This window comes from Carettochelys insculpta, chromosome 11 (genome assembly GCF_033958435.1).
Source record: "Carettochelys insculpta isolate YL-2023 chromosome 11, ASM3395843v1, whole genome shotgun sequence".
Taxonomy (NCBI): Eukaryota; Metazoa; Chordata; order Testudines; family Carettochelyidae; genus Carettochelys; species Carettochelys insculpta.
The window spans coordinates 31,116,794-31,135,083 of record NC_134147.1 but is presented as its reverse complement, the minus strand read 5'-3'; the positions used below and the strand labels follow the sequence as shown (position 1 = coordinate 31,135,083).

General features: G+C 42.4%; 1 protein-coding gene across 9 annotated transcripts in view; it reads right to left on the bottom strand.

Moving 5' to 3' along the window:
* TMCC1 (transmembrane and coiled-coil domain family 1) overlaps nucleotides 1–18,290 on the bottom strand; it is a 212,625-nt gene that overhangs the window by 2,958 nt on the left and 191,377 nt on the right. For all 9 annotated transcript variants that reach the window (XM_075005559.1, XM_075005563.1, XM_075005567.1 and 6 more), the window contains 2 exons: nucleotides 10,433–11,358; nucleotides 1,636–1,771 (listed from right to left, as the gene is read on the bottom strand). In XM_075005559.1, the coding sequence (XP_074861660.1) occupies nucleotides 1,636–1,771; nucleotides 10,433–11,358 (1,062 nt within the window). The remainder of the gene's footprint in view (nucleotides 1–1,635; nucleotides 1,772–10,432; nucleotides 11,359–18,290) is intronic.

The following is an 18,290-nucleotide window of genomic DNA, read 5'->3' as shown; positions in this document are numbered from 1 at the left end:
ACAGGATTGAGAGCCTGGAATTCCTGAATTATAGTCTCAGTTGTCACTCCAGGCATGTTACTCAACTTAGTTTCCTCATCAGAAAAACAGGGTTACTATTCACCTTTCTCACAGCAGTGTTGGGAATTAATTCATGCTTGCAAAGCGCCTCATCAAAGACGAAAAATTTATATCAGAAATGCTGAATCATTAAATGGCAATTCAGGAAAGGCTACTGATGAATCCCACTTCACTTTAAGCTTCCTGTTCTATCCCCTGTGCTAAGTTTGAAAGAGGTGTGTAGCATGGGCCCTGTGGCACATCAGAAAGCAAAATCCTGATTTTGACAGGACAAAAGCCATGGTGCCACTGTCCCCCAACGTACATTTATTGTATAGCTTTACTCTAGAAAGATCATTGTAACTTTGTTACATTTCTCTGCTATTGCGTAAAACTGATATCGCTGTGGAGGTAAATTAATCAAGGGCTTCCCAGAGGTTACATAATTTGAAAGCCATAGACAAAACTGCTTAGCCACCCAAAAGTAGATCGCTGCCGTTGTCTGTTGGAACCAGCTGGCAAGTCTCGTCTATGCAAGGGACAGAATTGACTGACATAAAAATTTTCCTTACACTTTAAAAATACCCATGTCCTCTCATCAAAACAGAGAGCTTTTAAACATCTTTAAATCAACTGTGCAACTTTACAGTAGCTTAGAGTGTGTTTCTAAATGGGTCTTTATGATGCATAACTAAATTTTAGCCCAGGTACTTTACTGGATCACTTGACCTTTGTCTGCAGAAACTCCTCCAATGCTGTAAATCCCCTGTTTCCGTAGGCTACTGGACTCTAGATAGTTCACACGCTGAAGGAAACAACTCATACAAATACCTCCTTATTTGGGCAAGAGAACAGAATGGATTTTTTTCCTGACTGAACACAATGGACACATAATGCCAGCTACTGTTTTCCCTTTAACATCTGTGCTTACTGCTCTAAAATTAGTGATACACGCCCTGGATCAGTCTCCTGGGAACATTACCATAAAAACCTCATCCTTGTATCTCTGGCCGCTAGTTTCCAGTACATATGCAGATATTTGTAATATGGCCACCACCGTGTTCCCTGTAAGCTGAGCACTTGGGCAGCCACTGAGGAGACAGTTAAATGCTGCCCAGCTGAGCAGTACAGAACCCACAGCAGGAAGCATCTGTTCCCACTGGTGGTGTGCACCTGCACTTCTTCCATGCACATAAAATGCATTCCAGACATGGATGGAAAATATCAGAGGGAACATTGGCCACCACCAAAGATGGGAGCATGTTCTCACTGGAGCTTACCATAACACAATCCCATGATAGGACAGGTGGCAGGTTCCTCTGAACAAGGACACATGAACAGTCATGGACACTGAGTTGGCACACAGATTATGGGCTTCCTCTGCATCAGGATGTTACAATTGTTAGAGTTATAGACAGATTTAAGGTGGAAGATCAAGATACACAACTCTTCCATTACCCTATGTTATTCTGCTAGTAAAAACACACATACAGAACCCAGAACAGTTTGAAAAACTAGGGAAAGTGCCATTTGTATTTTGTGCTTGAGTATTCTGAAGTGGAAGCAGGCGCTTGCTAGGCCCAGCCTCTCACCAACCTGGATGTCTCGAGCTCGCTCATAGGACTGATAAGCTATTTTCTCTTCCATGCTGGCCAACTCCTGCTTTAGATTAAGGATCTCATTCTGGTGGAGCTCTGTCAGGTCATTTAACTGCTCTTCTAGTCGTTCACATCTAGAAGTGAGAAACATAGGGGAGTAACTTTAGTGACAACACAGGTAAAATTACACCAAAAAGAATCAAGAGATGAATAGTGGAGATTTTCCTTGAAAACCAGGATGTCTCCTATTAAATGATTTATGTTTTCCTTGTCTCTTCCCTGTGGATCTCAGAGCGATTTCAGACAATGAACTATAGCTATATCGACATTACTATGGGAATAGAAGCTCTGAGATCAATCCATCAGCAGCTGATAGTCGAGTGAAGACCTGTCAAACCAACTGCAGATTGCTTTCCTGCCAACCTTATTATTCTGTCCCAGATGAGAAGAGTAAGGGAGGCTGACGGGAGAGTTTTTCCCCCACAGTAAATTGACTTAAGGTATGTTGACTCCAGCTACATTATTCACGTAGCTGGAGTTGAGTACCTGAAGTTAACATTCTGCAGTAGCAGAGATAAAGCCAGAGTCTCCTCGCTGTGATAAATCGTGCCCAGGAGGAAGGCAAACAATTTTATTTTAAAGAGGGAGGAACACACAGAGTGGCTAAATGACTTTCCCAAGGTAACAAAAGGAAGTTAAGGAGAGATGTGGAAACAGAATTCAGAACTCCTTATTCTTAGCCCTGTATTTTAATCACCAATCTCCCTCTATTCAACTTTTTTCTCTGCCATTGTATGAGAAGCAGTGTGGATGGTAATGACACAGTAATTAAACAAGACTGCAAGACCCATGTATAAGTTAAAGTGCAATGGGTCTTGTTTGGCATTATATCACTACATGGAAGGTCACGTAGATGGATTTTTTTCCATTAGCTTCTGCAGATGATTCTGTCTGCTCAGCAAAATTACCAGGTTCTGTTATTTATGAGACAAGCATGCAAGTCATTAACCTGTAGGCTCATTTTTTAGATTTCCAGTGGCAAGTGGACTGCCAGCGAGCCCCAGTTGGGGGACAAATGTTTGAAACGTGAGCTATTCCTAAAAGTGAAAAAGTCTCTTATTAGCAAAACATGAAGTAATTGTTCAGCGCTAACCCAAAAAAGCAATTGTAACATTTCAAATGTTAGATATTTTGCATTTATGTACAGCCCTTTCATTTCAAGATTTCAAAGTGTCTTACAAGCAATTAAGTTTCAATACTTCCTGTGAATTTGGTTAAAATATTCACATGTGTTCTGAGAAGTAAACTGAAGAGCAGAGAGGTTCCACCACTAGGCTAAGAACCCAGAAATCCTAAGGCTTTGTCTGTACTATTTGGCCGTGTCCTTAAAGATGGGCAGTGTAAGTGTGGTTTGGCAGCAAAAAACTTCCATCTCCCATGAGCACTGTTTGCTTAGTTGGCAGAAGAAAGCGCTGTTTACACAACAGGTTAAACCTCTCTAGTCAAGCACACTCTGGTCCTGCAACATCTGACATTATTTTAGTTAGCCGGATGACTCCTTATCATGGGTGTGGCCAAATTTCTCGTTGTCCAGTGAAGTTTGTTTACAGCCACCATTTTTGGCTCTCCGTGTTCTGTGCTGTTACTTAGGTCTAATTTATCCCTAAATCTCTTCACAGAGCCCAGTAAGCAGTGGAGGTGTTAGTAATGTGCTAGATAATATGGACCTCTGATGGTCCAGCAAATTCTCTCATTCTTTGTTTCTCAATTGCTAAGTTAAAGAAAGTCTAAGGCTTGGGCTAGGTCTAACACTGCTAAACTTAAAATGATGCCATGGCAATGTGGTCACAGCACCAGTGCTGGGAGACAGCTCTCCCAGTGCAGTGTTAACCTCATCCATGTGGGGGGTAGCTAACAGTTCTGGGAGCAATGTAACTTGCTCATGCTTGCATTTTTTTCATGCCCCTGATCCTGAAAGTTACAGTGCAGTAAAGTCTCAGTGTAGACAAGCCCATAGTCACAGGCACTATCTAGGCTGGCCTTTTTCCCCTGTGAAGTTTCCCTCCAATACTACTACTGATTCAAATGTAACCATTGTGAGAACACTGGCAATGCAACAAAAATCTACTCTCCTTTTAGTAGTTAATATTTGGCTAAGTCTACACTGGCGCTTTATTGCGCTGCAACTTTGTGGCCTGAAGTGTGAAACACACACACACCCCACCCACTCACACCAAGTTACAGCAACGTAAAGCACCAGTGTAAACAGGTTCCCAGCTCTGCTGCCCCATCCATACTTTTAAAGTGCTGCCCCAACAGTACTGCCATGACTGCGCTCACTGGGGATTATTAGCAAACAGTGGCTAAGTGACTTGTGGGCTCTTGACTCCATGGGCCTGAACTACCCTTAACATTAATTTTTTGCAATTAAAAAAACAAAATTCAGAAGTTTGATGCTGTTACCTGACATAGTGGGGCTTTATTGGACTGTTTAAGATTGTTTGTAGTTGAAACAGACAGCTTTGGCAAGTGAGTCTCAAACAACAATAATAATACAGTGGTCAAACAGTTGTCAAGATACACCATTGGACAAACAAAAGAAAACACAATTACAGCACATTGTCAGCATGGGGGAATCAAACAGTACGGCCCAAATCTTTGAAATGGCCATGCAAATTCATATTCAGCGCCTCATTAGCATGCCGCTGGCTGTGGCTCTTTAAAACTGCTGCTTTTTGCTGCTGCACAGCTCCTCCAGACAGGGATCCTTTTCAAAAGGACCCCGCCAACTTCGAAATCCCCTTATTTCTATTAGTAGATAGGAATGCAGCAGATAGGAAGAAGGGGATTTTGAAGTTCCCAGGATCCTTTCGAAAAGGGTCCCCGTCTGGAAGAGCTGCGTGGCAGCAAAAAGGGGCAATTTTGAAGAGCCGTGGCTGGCGGCATGCTAATGAGGCGCTGAATATGCATTTCAGCGCCTCATTAGTAATCTTTAAAGTGTGTAGACACGGCCTATGAGTAGTGAAAAGAAAGACTGATGAAAAGTTTGGCCAGTTATTATAGGTGTATGTTCCCACTCAGCCTTGCTCTAAAATATTTAAAAAATAATTTGCTATCAACCAAGCACTCAGGATCAAAATTAACACCCCCTCCTCTGCAAACAAATCAAAACAAAGAACCCACAAACTAGAATGTGCAACATAAATTAGGAGGAAAAGTATTCTTTCTATATGTTAATACTGTATATATCAAGCTTTCCCAAAAGGTTCATTAAACAAAAAAGTGACTAAGTTATACCAAAAAAATAGTGTGCTCATGTCTTTATAAGGCACATACACTACAGAACAACTATTCCCAAGAATATTAAACCCTGTTTTATTATAACAAACAACTGGATTTGGATAACTTCAGAACATCTCTCAAGCTACCAGAAAAAGGACACCTGCAAATCTGTAAGCCTCAGGATTTGGGCCAACATGAGCAAAGAAGCTGACAACACGGCTCCTGCACTCTGGAATGCTGGTCTACTGGTTTATTCTGAAAACAAAATGAACTTTACCTGACTCCTGCTTACTAGCTTAAGAATGCTTTCCCCATTTAAACCAGGAGCTTTTGCGGATTGGTTTGTTCCCACACTCCAATTCAACAATTGCCCAATACCAAGATTTTAGATATGTTTTTTTGGGATCAACCTTACTTTGTTTAGCTTGTTTTCATTTCCTGTTTTGTTTGTAACATCTTGAGTTTAAGGGTTAGAGTTTTTTGATCTATTACACCGGGGATGATGAAGTGCTGGCCTTATGATAAAAACACAGCGCTGTGAGCCAAAATGTGAGAAGATAGAGAAGTTTAGATTAGGTGGTATTACAAAGTAAACGTCTTACTTTCTCCCTTTTAAATCTGTAAAGAAGGGCTAATAGATACATCTCCCCTCCCCACAGATATGAAGGTGGGGACATCCGTGTGGTAATTTTCATTTATCAGGTACAGCTGGCTGCCTCACATCTGCTAAACCTTGACACTCCTAACCCCCAAAATAGTTGCTAAGAGCTGCCATTTCTTTTTACTTGTCAACCACAAAAGAGAAAACCTGGCCCAATTGCTCTAGAAGTCAAAGGTTATCCCAGCAAGCAGTCTTTTAAACAAACAAATTGTGACTGGCATATAGTCTGATTCCAGCCACAAAAGTATCAGATAAAATTTAAAGCAAATTACTGTAGCATTCTGACTGATGTTTCTCATAGGTAACCATTACTTTCCAGCAACGAAGGGTCCTGTGGCACCTTATAGACTAACAGAAAAGTTTTGAGCATGAGCTGTCATGAGCACAGACTCACTTCATCAGATGCTGGTACTTTCCAGTGACTCTCACTTAAACACTCCCCCCAACCAGTGATCTGGACACACCTCAATAATATAAACTCATGATTTAGCTGTGCGCAAGCAGGTTCTGCTAATGGGAAAGAAACTATGAAAAAACTCAGCAGGAGCTTTTTTTTTTTCCCCGTATTCACTCACACTCGGAAAGTCCCTGCTTCTATTAGTAAACAACTGCCACCTTCCAAAGGCTGAGATAAGTAACACTATTGTGGAATTTACATCAGACCATGATCTTCCTTTCTGGATTAAACTCTAAGAGGAGTGGTTGAACTGTCTGGGGCCACATCAGCAGGCCAATGGGCAGAAAGCACAGCCCTTCACAGAGCCCCGGCAATGTGTACACTGGGACAAGGTGGAGCAACCTGCAGTGCAGGAGAAAATGAATAAAACAGGCAAAGGAAGAACATGAGAGACTGCACTGACATCACCCCCGCCCAGGTTAGTTAACAAGAATTATACATAGGCTTTGTCTACATAAACAATTGAACAACAAATGTGCTGTAAAAACTTGCTTCCCCCTCCGTGAAAGTGTAAATCACACCCCTCTCTTAGCCGATGGAAGAATTTTGTCAGTGAAAGTGTAGAACAACAATTCATACCACCCAACTTTTAGCAACATGGCCATATCACGAAAAGCTGTGTAGTGCAGAGAAAGCCTGACAGTCAAGAGCTGAAAAGGAGAGAGAGGGAGGGAGTAAGCAAAAGGGTCAAGGAAAACCTGCAGAGTAAGTATTGGCTAGTAAATAGAAACTAAGGCAACATAAAACAAAGGCCATCAACCTGCAGAGAAAGGATGTGGTGGGGCAGCATTTAAGGAAAGACTGAACTTCACAGTGTTACGGAAAAAAAACATGGCTATTGCACTTTTCTCAGTGTCAATACAGTCCTGTCCCTAAAAGCTGCATAGTAGAGGCTTACCCTTACCCTCTTCAGTTTTCTTGTTTCGTAGAAGCCTTAACTTCTATCTTTAGGATGCTTTAAGACATCCTTTAAATGGTAGGCTTGAATAATAAATTCAGCAGCCGAATTACTACAATGAACTAGGCTGGTTTGCTGTGACTTAGGGTTTCATATCTTTGCAGATCAGACAACTCCCTGTGGCATTATTAACTTTTCATCTGAGTCTCCCCGCTACCCTACCGTTCTCTGCATTCAGTGGAATGAGTATTTAAAAGAGAAACAATATTGTACATAGCCAGCAGCTTTCGTAAGATGAATAGGGCTTTGGATAACACCTTGTACATAATGAGTATCAGTGAGCAAGGGGTCTCACTCCCATCCTAAATTACAAGTAAACTTTGCTATATGCATCGAGGGCAGGACTAATTACCTCAGCTGAAAATATTAAAGTCTGACTGCCTCCTATTGCATTAGTGCAGGCTGCCATTTTGCTTGTGCAGTAGTTTACATGCAGTACTGTTACTTAAATATGGACAACTAACATCACCTGTGTCCAACAATATACTATATAGAAAACAAGCAGCAGAACTTCTCTGCTATGGATTGGCAGATCAACTCCCATGTCACTTTGCTAAGAGATTGCAGGATAATAAGCACTACAAACTGGAGTTCCTGTGCTTGGTTCTAGTATCACTGAAAAGCCTGATCACAACAAACGAGAATCTGAAAAATTACACCAGCTTGTCTCTGTCTATCCGGGTTTGAAAAACATGCAGAAAACTCCATGCCACTACACGAATAAAGTAGCATACACACTCTGGAATGGCTTCAAGAACACCAGTATCTCTAAAGGGAGCTTGGAGGTGATGGTGAAAACATGGTGCAAATCTACACTAATCCCTGGCCATTGTCCTTCCCTTGGAGGTGCAGTGGGGAGTACCCTCTCGTTTCTTTTCTTAGAGAGCCTAGAAGGCAGATCCCAAGAATCCCATCAGGTCAGGGGGCTGTGGTGCCTGTTGAGACCGGCAGGAGACCTGCCACAAGGTAGCATCCACAGTGTTCTGTTGGGGAGACTGCTTGGCTTTGGGAGATGGAACCTACCTATGGTCAGTGTGTAACTGATGGAGATGCCCTTGTCTCAACACCCATGGCCCTGACTGAGGGAGGTGCTGCTGCAATAGTTGTCACTCCTGCAGGTTGGTCCAGTGAGGCCTTCGGAGTGCAGCCATGATACCTACTATTCCCCATGTCTTTCACCATCTCCATCTCCTCCGCCGCTGACACGACAGAGCTTGAAGTACTGGAGGGTAGGAGACTCTGCTGTTGGTATGTATGGCTCTGCCTCCCTTCTGCAACTTGTGAAGTGGGGGCACATAGGATATGTAACCTATAGGGACACCCTCTGCTTCTACACCTAGGTTGTCTTTGCAGTGGGAGTGCAACTATTGTGGTCGGTGGTTAACAATACTTTCTATTTAACCTTCCCCTACCACTCTGGAGCAGGGGTGACAGTAGAATTCTTGTCTTTAGGCACACTGACAATACCATGGCTTCTGAGAGATGTGCTGGACATGTAGAAGGAAGCCAGGGCTGGGAAGCACCTTCACTGCTCCCTTGTTCCTAATCAGATGCATGTCCTGATCTGAATGGTTGGAAGAGGCAGGGTTTCTTCTACCTTACCTAGGAACAGGTACAGTTTTTCAGTGGAGAGCAGAGATTTGACAACTCTAAGTGAGGCAGAGAATTCATTTGCCCCCAAGCCCTCTGTTAACTGTTCACCTTGGAAGGGCTGTTTAAGGGGAGACTCTTCCTTACTATTCCTTCTTGAGCAGAAAAAAGGACCAGAGCAGTGAGATGGCAAAATTTATGGGAACTCTTTAGGACAGTCAAGTCTAAGAAGATCATGAGGAACTTCAGAGGCAAATGGGCCACACGATAGCAGACAAAGTTCAGTATTGGTTAATGGCAAAGTAAGGCATTCCGGGGAGAAAATTCCAAACACTCATACTACTTCTAAATTAGCTGCATCAACTAAAGAAAAGGACATAGGCATCAGTGTACACAGCTCAATGGAGATCTCTGCTCAATAGGCAACTGCAGTCAAAATGCAGACAAGACCTCAGGATGAGTGTGACAGAGAAAAATAGAAAACATCATAAATCAGAGGTGAGCTCTTGTCTATCATTTCAGATGTGAAGCTGGTTACCCTATTTCAAAAAGCATGCTGCAGAATTAGACGGATTCAGAGTGTGGCACATAAATTAGAGAGGCCTGGGAAAACTCTGCTGAGAGACTGGTGTTGGAGAGATGACAAGGGAACAAGTACATAAAACAACAAATGAAATAACCATTGTAAAGGGAGAGATTCTGTTCTCCCCATCTCATAATATAAAAGCAAAGGAGACATTTAAAATTCAAAATCTGCACAGCTGGTACAGAAAGATTATACAGTGCTTGGCGAGGCTGGGCCTGGCAGCATATTCACATACTGGAGTGGGCCCTGTCTCCCTTATTGAGTTCAGCCATATCAGAGGAAAAAGCTGGGAGCACGTAGGACTGAAGTCCCATAGGCTACCAATTCCTCAGACAGCCTGAAGTAACAGCTTTATATACAAACGTGTGGTGAAGGAGTTCTACACCTCTGGGGCAGATTTCAGTCTGTTTGATGGATATAGGTTTTGGAACTAGGTGAAGCTTGAAATAGACAGGTGTGACAGTGCAGGGAGTGAGCAGTTGAGCCTATTCTCTGGCCTTTTAGATGTTAAATATGGCCAAGGACACGCTGACTGTGGCAATGAACTGATCCAGCTGATGGAATGAAAACTCAATTGGTCCCCTCTGACTAGGCCTGATAAAAGATATGCAAGGAAGTAGGAGGAGGGAGAGAGGGAGGACCGGGGGTCATTGAGTTTTGTCATGCAGAGGCCTCAGAGTGGGGAGACATCTGTTCCCCTCATGCCCTGCTGAGGGGGCTAAAGTTCGGCCAATATTGTAAATAGGCAGCAACACAGGGGATTATGGTGATGCGGTGAAGAGGAATTGAAATAATGTTTCCCTGAGAGCACAACCCATGGAGTCCACGCAGCTTCTGGAAGGAAGAGAAGATGGAGAGCTGGAGCCCTGTTACAAGGGGATATTCCATCTACATCTGTTCATTGGAAAGAACTATAAATCAGAACATTTGGACTGGTACAGAAGATCACAGAGGACATTTCCAGTCATAAAGCCAACAAGTACTACATGATGGCTTCCTGGAGATACACATTTCCACCCAAAATATTTTTAAAAGATAAATGCATCTGCCCTACTCAAAAACACCCCTACTGTCAATTCTAACTTAGATTTCTATACTGGAAAAGTAATGATGGAATTTCCACGAGTACACTCAGTTAGCACTGTACTGGAAAGGCACATTGCCTGCCCTCAGTTGTTCAGAGTTCTCTGAGGGCTTTAAATTTTTATTGCTCTGTAACTCCTCAGTATTTAATATGGGGGCTGAGTAATGTAATGCCTACCTGTACCGCTCCTCTTGCAGAGCCTGCATTATGAATGAATAATCCCTCTGATAGTGAGCCTTAAGATTCTCAAAAGATTCTTCCAGTCTTGCCTGTGTCTCTCGGATCTCTTGAATCTCATGTAGTATTGCATCAAACCCTGAGCTCTGCATATCCAGAGTGTTTGTTTTGGAGCTAGAAGCTCCCACTGGACCCCCTGTGGTGCTATTAGCTCCCACTGACCCAGATGTAGCACTCGAACAGTCCTCCTCACTGCCATATTTTGGGCTTGACTGAAAGTTATGAATAACACCTAGAGTCTTCCCGTCGTCCTGGCCTTCTTCCAATGAGTCCTTAAGATTAGCAATATTGTCCGCACTCCCAAATTTGTTCCTTATCAGGGAGGCAATCTCCCGGGGTTTGGAGACTACAGCCCCTGCTGCTGAATGTGTGGCTTGGGAGAAGCTGGATAGTCCACCTTTAACACTGTCTACAACTCCTTCACTAAAGCCGGTGACCTTTGCTCCCACATCCTTCAAGCCCTGGTGCATATCCCTGAAGACATCCTTTGGCTGCCGAGGGATGCCATTTTGTTCAACTTCACGAAGCTTCCGGTGGTAGTGCTCCAACTTCTTCTGCAGCTGCAAAATAGTCTGGGCCGATTTCTGATTTTTCTTCTCAAACACTTGCTTGATGCGGGCGCTCTGCTGCTTGTCAGCATTGTTGGCTAATTTCAGGTATTCTGCCACATTGTCATCCCGGGCTGTTTGCTCAATTTTGATCTGCTCTGTCAACTTCAGTATCTTCTGCTGTAGGTGTGTGATGGCCACTTTTGTCCGCTGAGGATCTGGGGTCCCATCAACAGCATCTGCATTGATGCTGCCATCAGTGCTTGAGGCCACTGCGCTAGGGGTTTGTGCTAGGCTGCTTACTTCTGACCGCTCGATCTGGACAAAAGGGGAAAGAATATGAAGGTTAAAATCCACTGGCAGTCCTAATTCAAAAGCTATTCACTTTGCTGAGCAGTAACAGTCAATCTCATAATCTGCATTCCAAGTTCTTTAAAACTAAAATCTTTGCTTAGAGTGTCCTTGATACTATACAGAACTCTAGAATACATAAAATTACTCCCCACTTTTAGTTTTAAAGTGAGTTATTTCCATCTTGCAACTCATAATGTCAATTTTTCCATTTCTCTTTAATTCCCATGCTACAATGCAAAGAGAAAAGCATTTGTGAGACTTAGGTAGCTCATGGGCATCTAAAATGATAACGCTCAAAAGCTACCACAATCAACAGTGCTAAAAATGATGAAGCCTTAAAACAAACAAAGAAACAAGCAAACAAAACTGCTTAAGGAGGGCTTTTGGGTGGGATGAGATGTGGGAGGAGGAGGTAGCAGTAGAAGCAGATATAGGATGTAGGGTATATTGCAGGGGTAGAAATATAATGGAAAGGATAACAATGGAGGGCCAAAAGCCATTAATTTCAAATACATTATAACGAACTGAAGCAATTCCTGGCACAACTTTGATTGCTGCAATAAACGTGAAGGACAACACTGCAATTCAGAGAACAAGAAATAAGAACGGTTAAGGTGGGCCATTGAAAATATGCACACATATACATTCACTTTCTCAGCCCTGTGTAATGTGGTATGATCTTAACAAAGGGCTCAAATTCAGTCCTAATGTGAGCAGGCAGCCTCCCTTCTCTGCAGTACCAGCATTTCAAAAATATTCAGTTTTACTTGGAATCAACTTGCAGTAAATAAACAGTATTAAAAAATTATGGGACAGAAGAAATGAAAAGCCCTGTTTTCATTCAGAACAGGAAAGGACCAGTGTCTCTGAATTGAAGCATCGTATTTTTTCTCTCTGACCTCCAACTTCATTACTAGATATTTTTATTTTACTGAGACTCAGGCTCACTTTATTGTATGCTCAGCATTGATCCAAAAGCAGCAAGCTGAAAAATGAACAGGAGCAGAAGATTTGAGATCTGAGCAATGCACTCTTGGCAACTATCCAAGATGCCAATAGCAAAAAAAAATGAACAGGTAATTTCTGAAGTATTTCCTCTCAGTACCAACAGCACTTACAGACACACATTAACAATAATCTTCTAAATAAAAAGAACCAGCACTCCAACATATTCTCTTTGAATCTCCAATATTAACAATCCATGTTCTCTTTTCCTGCCTCAGTCTTACTTATCATCTGATGCCTTTCAACATTCTTACAGTTTGTATGCCCTTGTAAAGGGACACAATACATCTCTAAGTGTACAGCACCAACCACTAGTCTGTTCAAAACCTGCCACCTTCGAAGAAAAGGAAATTGACTTAAAAGTTGTCAGTCAAAAGAAACCAACAACTAATTGATGCACTGTTACAACTCTTTGGGGGAAGAAGGGGGATACAAGCTGGTTTTAATGTAGGATAACATTTTCAGAAGTGTTGGAGCTATATGAGGGCTACACTCATTTTCAAAAGTGACATGTATTTAGGAGGCAAAGTTTTGCTCTTTGGTGCCTAAATTACTTTAAAAATTAGGCTATTTTCTTAAATTGTGACTTTTGAAAATTTGACGTGGTATCCTTGAAATTACCTACCAACTGTACACTGTGTGTGTACATGCAAACATGATGATTGTTAAAGGACAGACTACAGGACTTTCAACTTCTACAGGTGGGTTTACTTTAACATCTTTGAACAAGCATATTGATTTAAACATCAGTGATCACATCCCAGCGATTTAAAGAGATGACGTATATATGAAAGCAGACACTGGAGTACGCAATACAAGTTAACTCATAAAGCAGACATACCAATCTACATTGCAACGAAATGTAAAAAGAAAACTAAGGAGAGTGTCACATTTAGCTTCCTAATAAAGTGGAATATACGGAACTGTTTGAGTTGCAAATCTCTTTAGATTTTGCACTCCCGGCCCTCCAACCCACAAGTACAGTACAAGAATATGCTGACTCTGTTCTAGCCTACCTTGGCTTTTCTGACCCGCAATAACTGCTCCCAGTGCATGGCTTCCACACAGCAGACTTAACATGCCTACAATGGCTCTATTAAAAACCAAGCTCTTGTTCTGATGGGACTCCAGCAAAACAAACCAACTATTTGAAGGAAGGGCTCACTACCTGAAACCATGAATCATGTAATTACTCAGTAACTCCTCCCCTTCAAGGGGAAGGGCATTATCCCTACACAACTGCTCGTGGGTGAGAAAGAAAAACATGACATCATCCAAGGCATGAAAAAAATTAAAAGGGACAGCTAATTTTTACAGCATTCAAAGTAAAGTGTTAATACAAGCCTGCACATGGATGGCAACAGCCAAAAGCACAAATTTCCATCTTGCCCATTGGACTCAGTTGTGCAATTACAGAAGAGCAATGCCACAGACACAAAGCAGCATCTGTGAACTAGATTGCATGGAGCAAAAAAATGCTAGTGATATGGGCAATGGACAAGTTTTCTCTTTCAATCTTTTATGCTAATTCCCCACAGCTCATGTTGTAAAACAAGAGCGACTAAGACAAATTACCATAATTCACATGCCTTGCTGAACAAACGATTTAATTCTGATAAAACTAGTATTAATATAGCCATGCAGTGTAAAATCATGTTTAATTTAATTAGGGCTACAATTTTTGCTGCTTCTCATGACAGCAGTTGGCCCAAACTCCTGGTGGGAAGTTTATAAAGACCATTACACCCTCTAGGAAATACTCATCAATGAGCAGTGCCATTATAAGCCTCAGCTTTCCAGACGCAGTTCTTTCCTGCACAGCATTCACTATGTTTCCTCCTTCACAGTGAAGAAGCAGTAAAGAATGACACTCAAACAATGCAGCTTTTTAACAGCTCTCTTTCCTTGGAAGTGCAACAGTTTTCCTTACAAGTCCCTGGGGCTGGGTATTTCAGGAACCTGGTTGCTAGGCAAAATGTGACTCCTGCTCTGTCCTCAGAGTTAACTGTTTTCTTATGCCAGTGGGTTTTTTTCCCTCTTCCATTGCTCACTGTAGTCTGTCCTGTGCTCTGGGCTTCAAATGTATCAATTTATTAGCCACGTATTTCTATTAAAGTTGCATCTGAACACAAGGAAATGGTGGGATATAAAGAAACAAATATCCATGACTAAAATGAAAGCTCAAAAAAGGACAAACTATATTTTTGCAAAGAGTGAATTGCTCTAAGACAGGAGGCTGAAACTGAAATATCAAGAGCTATTTTTTTCCAAATTCAGTTATGAAATCAATCCTTCAAGAGCCACAATGCATGTGTATATGAGACAGTCCTTAATAAATAACGTCCAGCTGTGCTGCTTATCACCCCTATTTTAAGAACAGCACGCACACTGATTTGTACCAGTTAAAGTTAAATTACCCCCATCTCCAGGATTCATCCCCTCAGCCTCCAAACTGGACCCAATGCCTCGGCTTTATCCCCGATCCCTCAAACTCACCTCCCACCCCCAGGCTTAACCCACCTGAGCCCCAATTTCCCACCCCCACTCCCAAGCTTAACCCCTCTGAGCTCCAACTTTCTGCCCCCCCGCCAGCAGGCTTACCTCGCCTCAGTGCGTGCAGTTCCGCGGCTACTGCCTCCCCCCACTGCTCACTGCCATCTCCTCCTCCTCCTCCTCAGTGGGTTGCGTGGCTCTGGCAGGGGCGGGCTCGGCCGCCCTCCCCCAGCTCTCCTGCTGGCTTAGACTTCTGCCCATGTGGGGTGACTCCCTGCCTAGCTGGCCTTCTCTTCTGGGCTCCCTGCCGCAGCTGACTGCTGAGCGGCTGCAGCTGCCGCCGCTTAAACAACAAAACTAAATTCAGTTGGCTCAACAGCAGGAAGCTGAATTTAGATTTTTGTTTAAGCGGTGGCAGCCTCTGAAGCTACAAGAGGAATCAGCGGCAGCAGCACTCAGAGCTGCAAATGACTCCTTAAAGAGCCACATGCAGCTCCCAGAGCCTCAGGTTGACGATCCCTGCTCTAACTGACGAGTCAGTCATCAGTAACTAATAATATCTACTTGTACAGCATTCTGCAGATTAAAAGGGCAACATAATGGTAAATAAACGGCGTTTTTCATGGATTAGACAATTTGCTTTTTTCCTTTTTTGAGATGAGGACACTGAGCCCAAATGCTTGACTCAATTAACCTTGGGCTCAAGACTTGGAAACAAAATCATCCTTTTGCTTCTCCCTTCATGACCAGCATTTGCATAAAAAGAGGTGGCAATTAATCTGTTTAAAATACTGTAATTCCTGTCATATTCTTAAAAATTTGCTTTTCCTGCAGCTTGTACCATGAACTATGAAAAGCTCATTTCACTTTTGTTTCTAGACTTCTATCAGCAGGTGCTTATGTATTGGTACAATGTGGCTGTGTTTGGGTTGCAGATGCTAAAGGCGTATGTTTTACAAACAGCTTCCAAAGGAATAAATGGAATCAGTGAAACATTTCAGCTGGACTAAAGCTGTGTAAAAACAAGCCTGCATTTTGCGCTTCATTTGACCTTTAAAGCTCTATGTAAATAGGTTGTTAGATTTGCAAAGCATAGATCACAAACATCATGATGGTGCTCCGTCTTTTCACCCTTGAACTAGCCTGCTGTCAAACACCTGTCAGCACCTCTGATTCATCTATTTATAATTATTTTAATCCAATTTATATCAATCTCTAAATGTCACAAGAAACATTCCTGCATTCATTTTAAGAACATGCACTTTGTCAAGACCAAAAATAGTTAGAATGAAGCTTCAGAGAGAGATTTTCTCTGTGAAGTTTAATATACCTCTGACACAATGCAGTATCCCTACAGGAAGTTTACATATCCTCCATTAGCTAAGACACTGACACAGAGTGCTGCCTAACACAAATTAGTGCTGGGCAGGGTCAACATGGCCACTCAGTAATAACCTAGCACTAAAGTTCTCAGATTATTACACAAAAACTTGGCTAACCTCTGGAAGCTAACTGTTCGGAGTTCCATTTTTATGTTCTAAAGAAGTGTGGTTGTTGAGAACCTAGGATTGTTCTTGGTCAGTTTGGGATGACTGTGAGAGCAGCTACAGTAAAAGCCTGGTTATCCAGCATTCGGACAACCAGCACATTTGGTTAACTGGCATACCCAGCAAGCTAGCTTCTGCCCAACTGGAGAGGGTTGGGGGGGCGCAGCAAAGCAGGACTGGCTGCCTGCCCCAGCTCTAATAACCAGTACATTTTATTACTTGGTTATTTAAAAAAGAAAAAGAAAAGAAACTGGTAACATGGGGTTGGTTTCTAGGCATGAAACCTAGTACCAAGAGTTAATATTAACCTGTTCAAGTAACAACACAGGTTCCTATGCAGAGAAAAGTCAGCCTCTGAGATTCAGACTTACAGGATTTTGGAGCAGGAAGTAATTAAGTTTTTCTATTTGGAATCTGTGATTTTCATCAATCTTTTCTTAGGACAGTAGCTCTGATGCCTGATTACCTCATCAAACAATAACCTCGTGTGGAATCCCCTCAGATAATTCGTGTGAAGTTGTGGTTCAGTTTGCAACTTTCCTCACTCTGCATCCTCGCAGAAGCACCACCACACAGCCCTGTTTACTCAGACTTTATCTATGCTTAAGGGAACATTGGCATTGTTCAGATTGATCCCCTGTGGGGGTTGATTTAGCTAAACTCAGCGCTAATTGGGCTCTTGTACCCGCTGATACTCTGCCGAGAACCGTAAGTGCAAGGGGCCTTGATGGGAAAGTTCTTTGTGTCAATCTCCCCACAACAGGGACACTGTGGTAACTGGATCTCATGTATGTATGTTGACTCCAGCTACACTATCCATTTAGCTGGACTTGTGTACCTTAGTTCGACATTACCCTGAGTGTAGACTTGAATACAGTACGTTTATGATCTTACCACTTCTCTCAAATGCCTTATACAATAGCTTTGCAGCTCCAGTGAGAGAAATCTTATTAAACTATTCCCAAAGATTTACCACTACTGCTGGAATAGGGAAACTAACATCAAGGGCAGATGACAATGAAAAACTGAAAACTAATGCAAAATTCCCAGAAAATAAGGTTTTAAAAATTAAGACCCTCTCTTAAAAGTGTATGGTGCTAAAACTGAGTAGGTATGGAATCTATCCAGGGCACACAGACACAAATCTGCATAGAGCACACAATTAGGTTATTTTTGTCAAATAATTTCTCCTCAAGCTGAATTGTTATAACCTTAACATCAGTTTCCACATTTCAATTCAATGAGACAATATGGGATATGGAACACTACTATAAAAATAACTGTACTAGCATTTGGTACACAAAGTTGGTTCTATTAAAAGAATATCTAAATCATTCTAATGCCCCAACTTCTTCCTCTGACACTCCAAGTTGGTTTTTGGTCAGCTAGAGAATGTAAGTGGTTGAACTTCATAGTGAAATGTTGGATTGTTTTCTTTTCCCCAACCTGACCAAGATTCCTTAGGGTTTTAAAGCCTTGTCTACATGGGGAAACTGACTGGAATGGCTACAGCAGAAGACTATATTCCAGAATAGCTGCCCGTGTTGACGCTATTATTTGAAATTAACTTTTAATTGCACGATAGCTAGTCTGATCCAATTTGCCCTTATAAACAAGGCACAAGAGACCCACAACACTTAGCAAAACAGGCATCCTGGAGAGCTAGTGGGGCTGACTGCCAGTGCAGCCCCAGGCAAGGCGGGAGGGATGGGGCCTAGGACAGTAAGCCTGTAGCATCACTCAGGTGCTGGGCTCCCTCTCACCTTCAGAACCTCATAGGCCAGCAGAGCCACACTGCTCAGCATTTCAGATGGGCTCAGGGCTCCAACTACAGCTCCAGGCCCCTGTGAA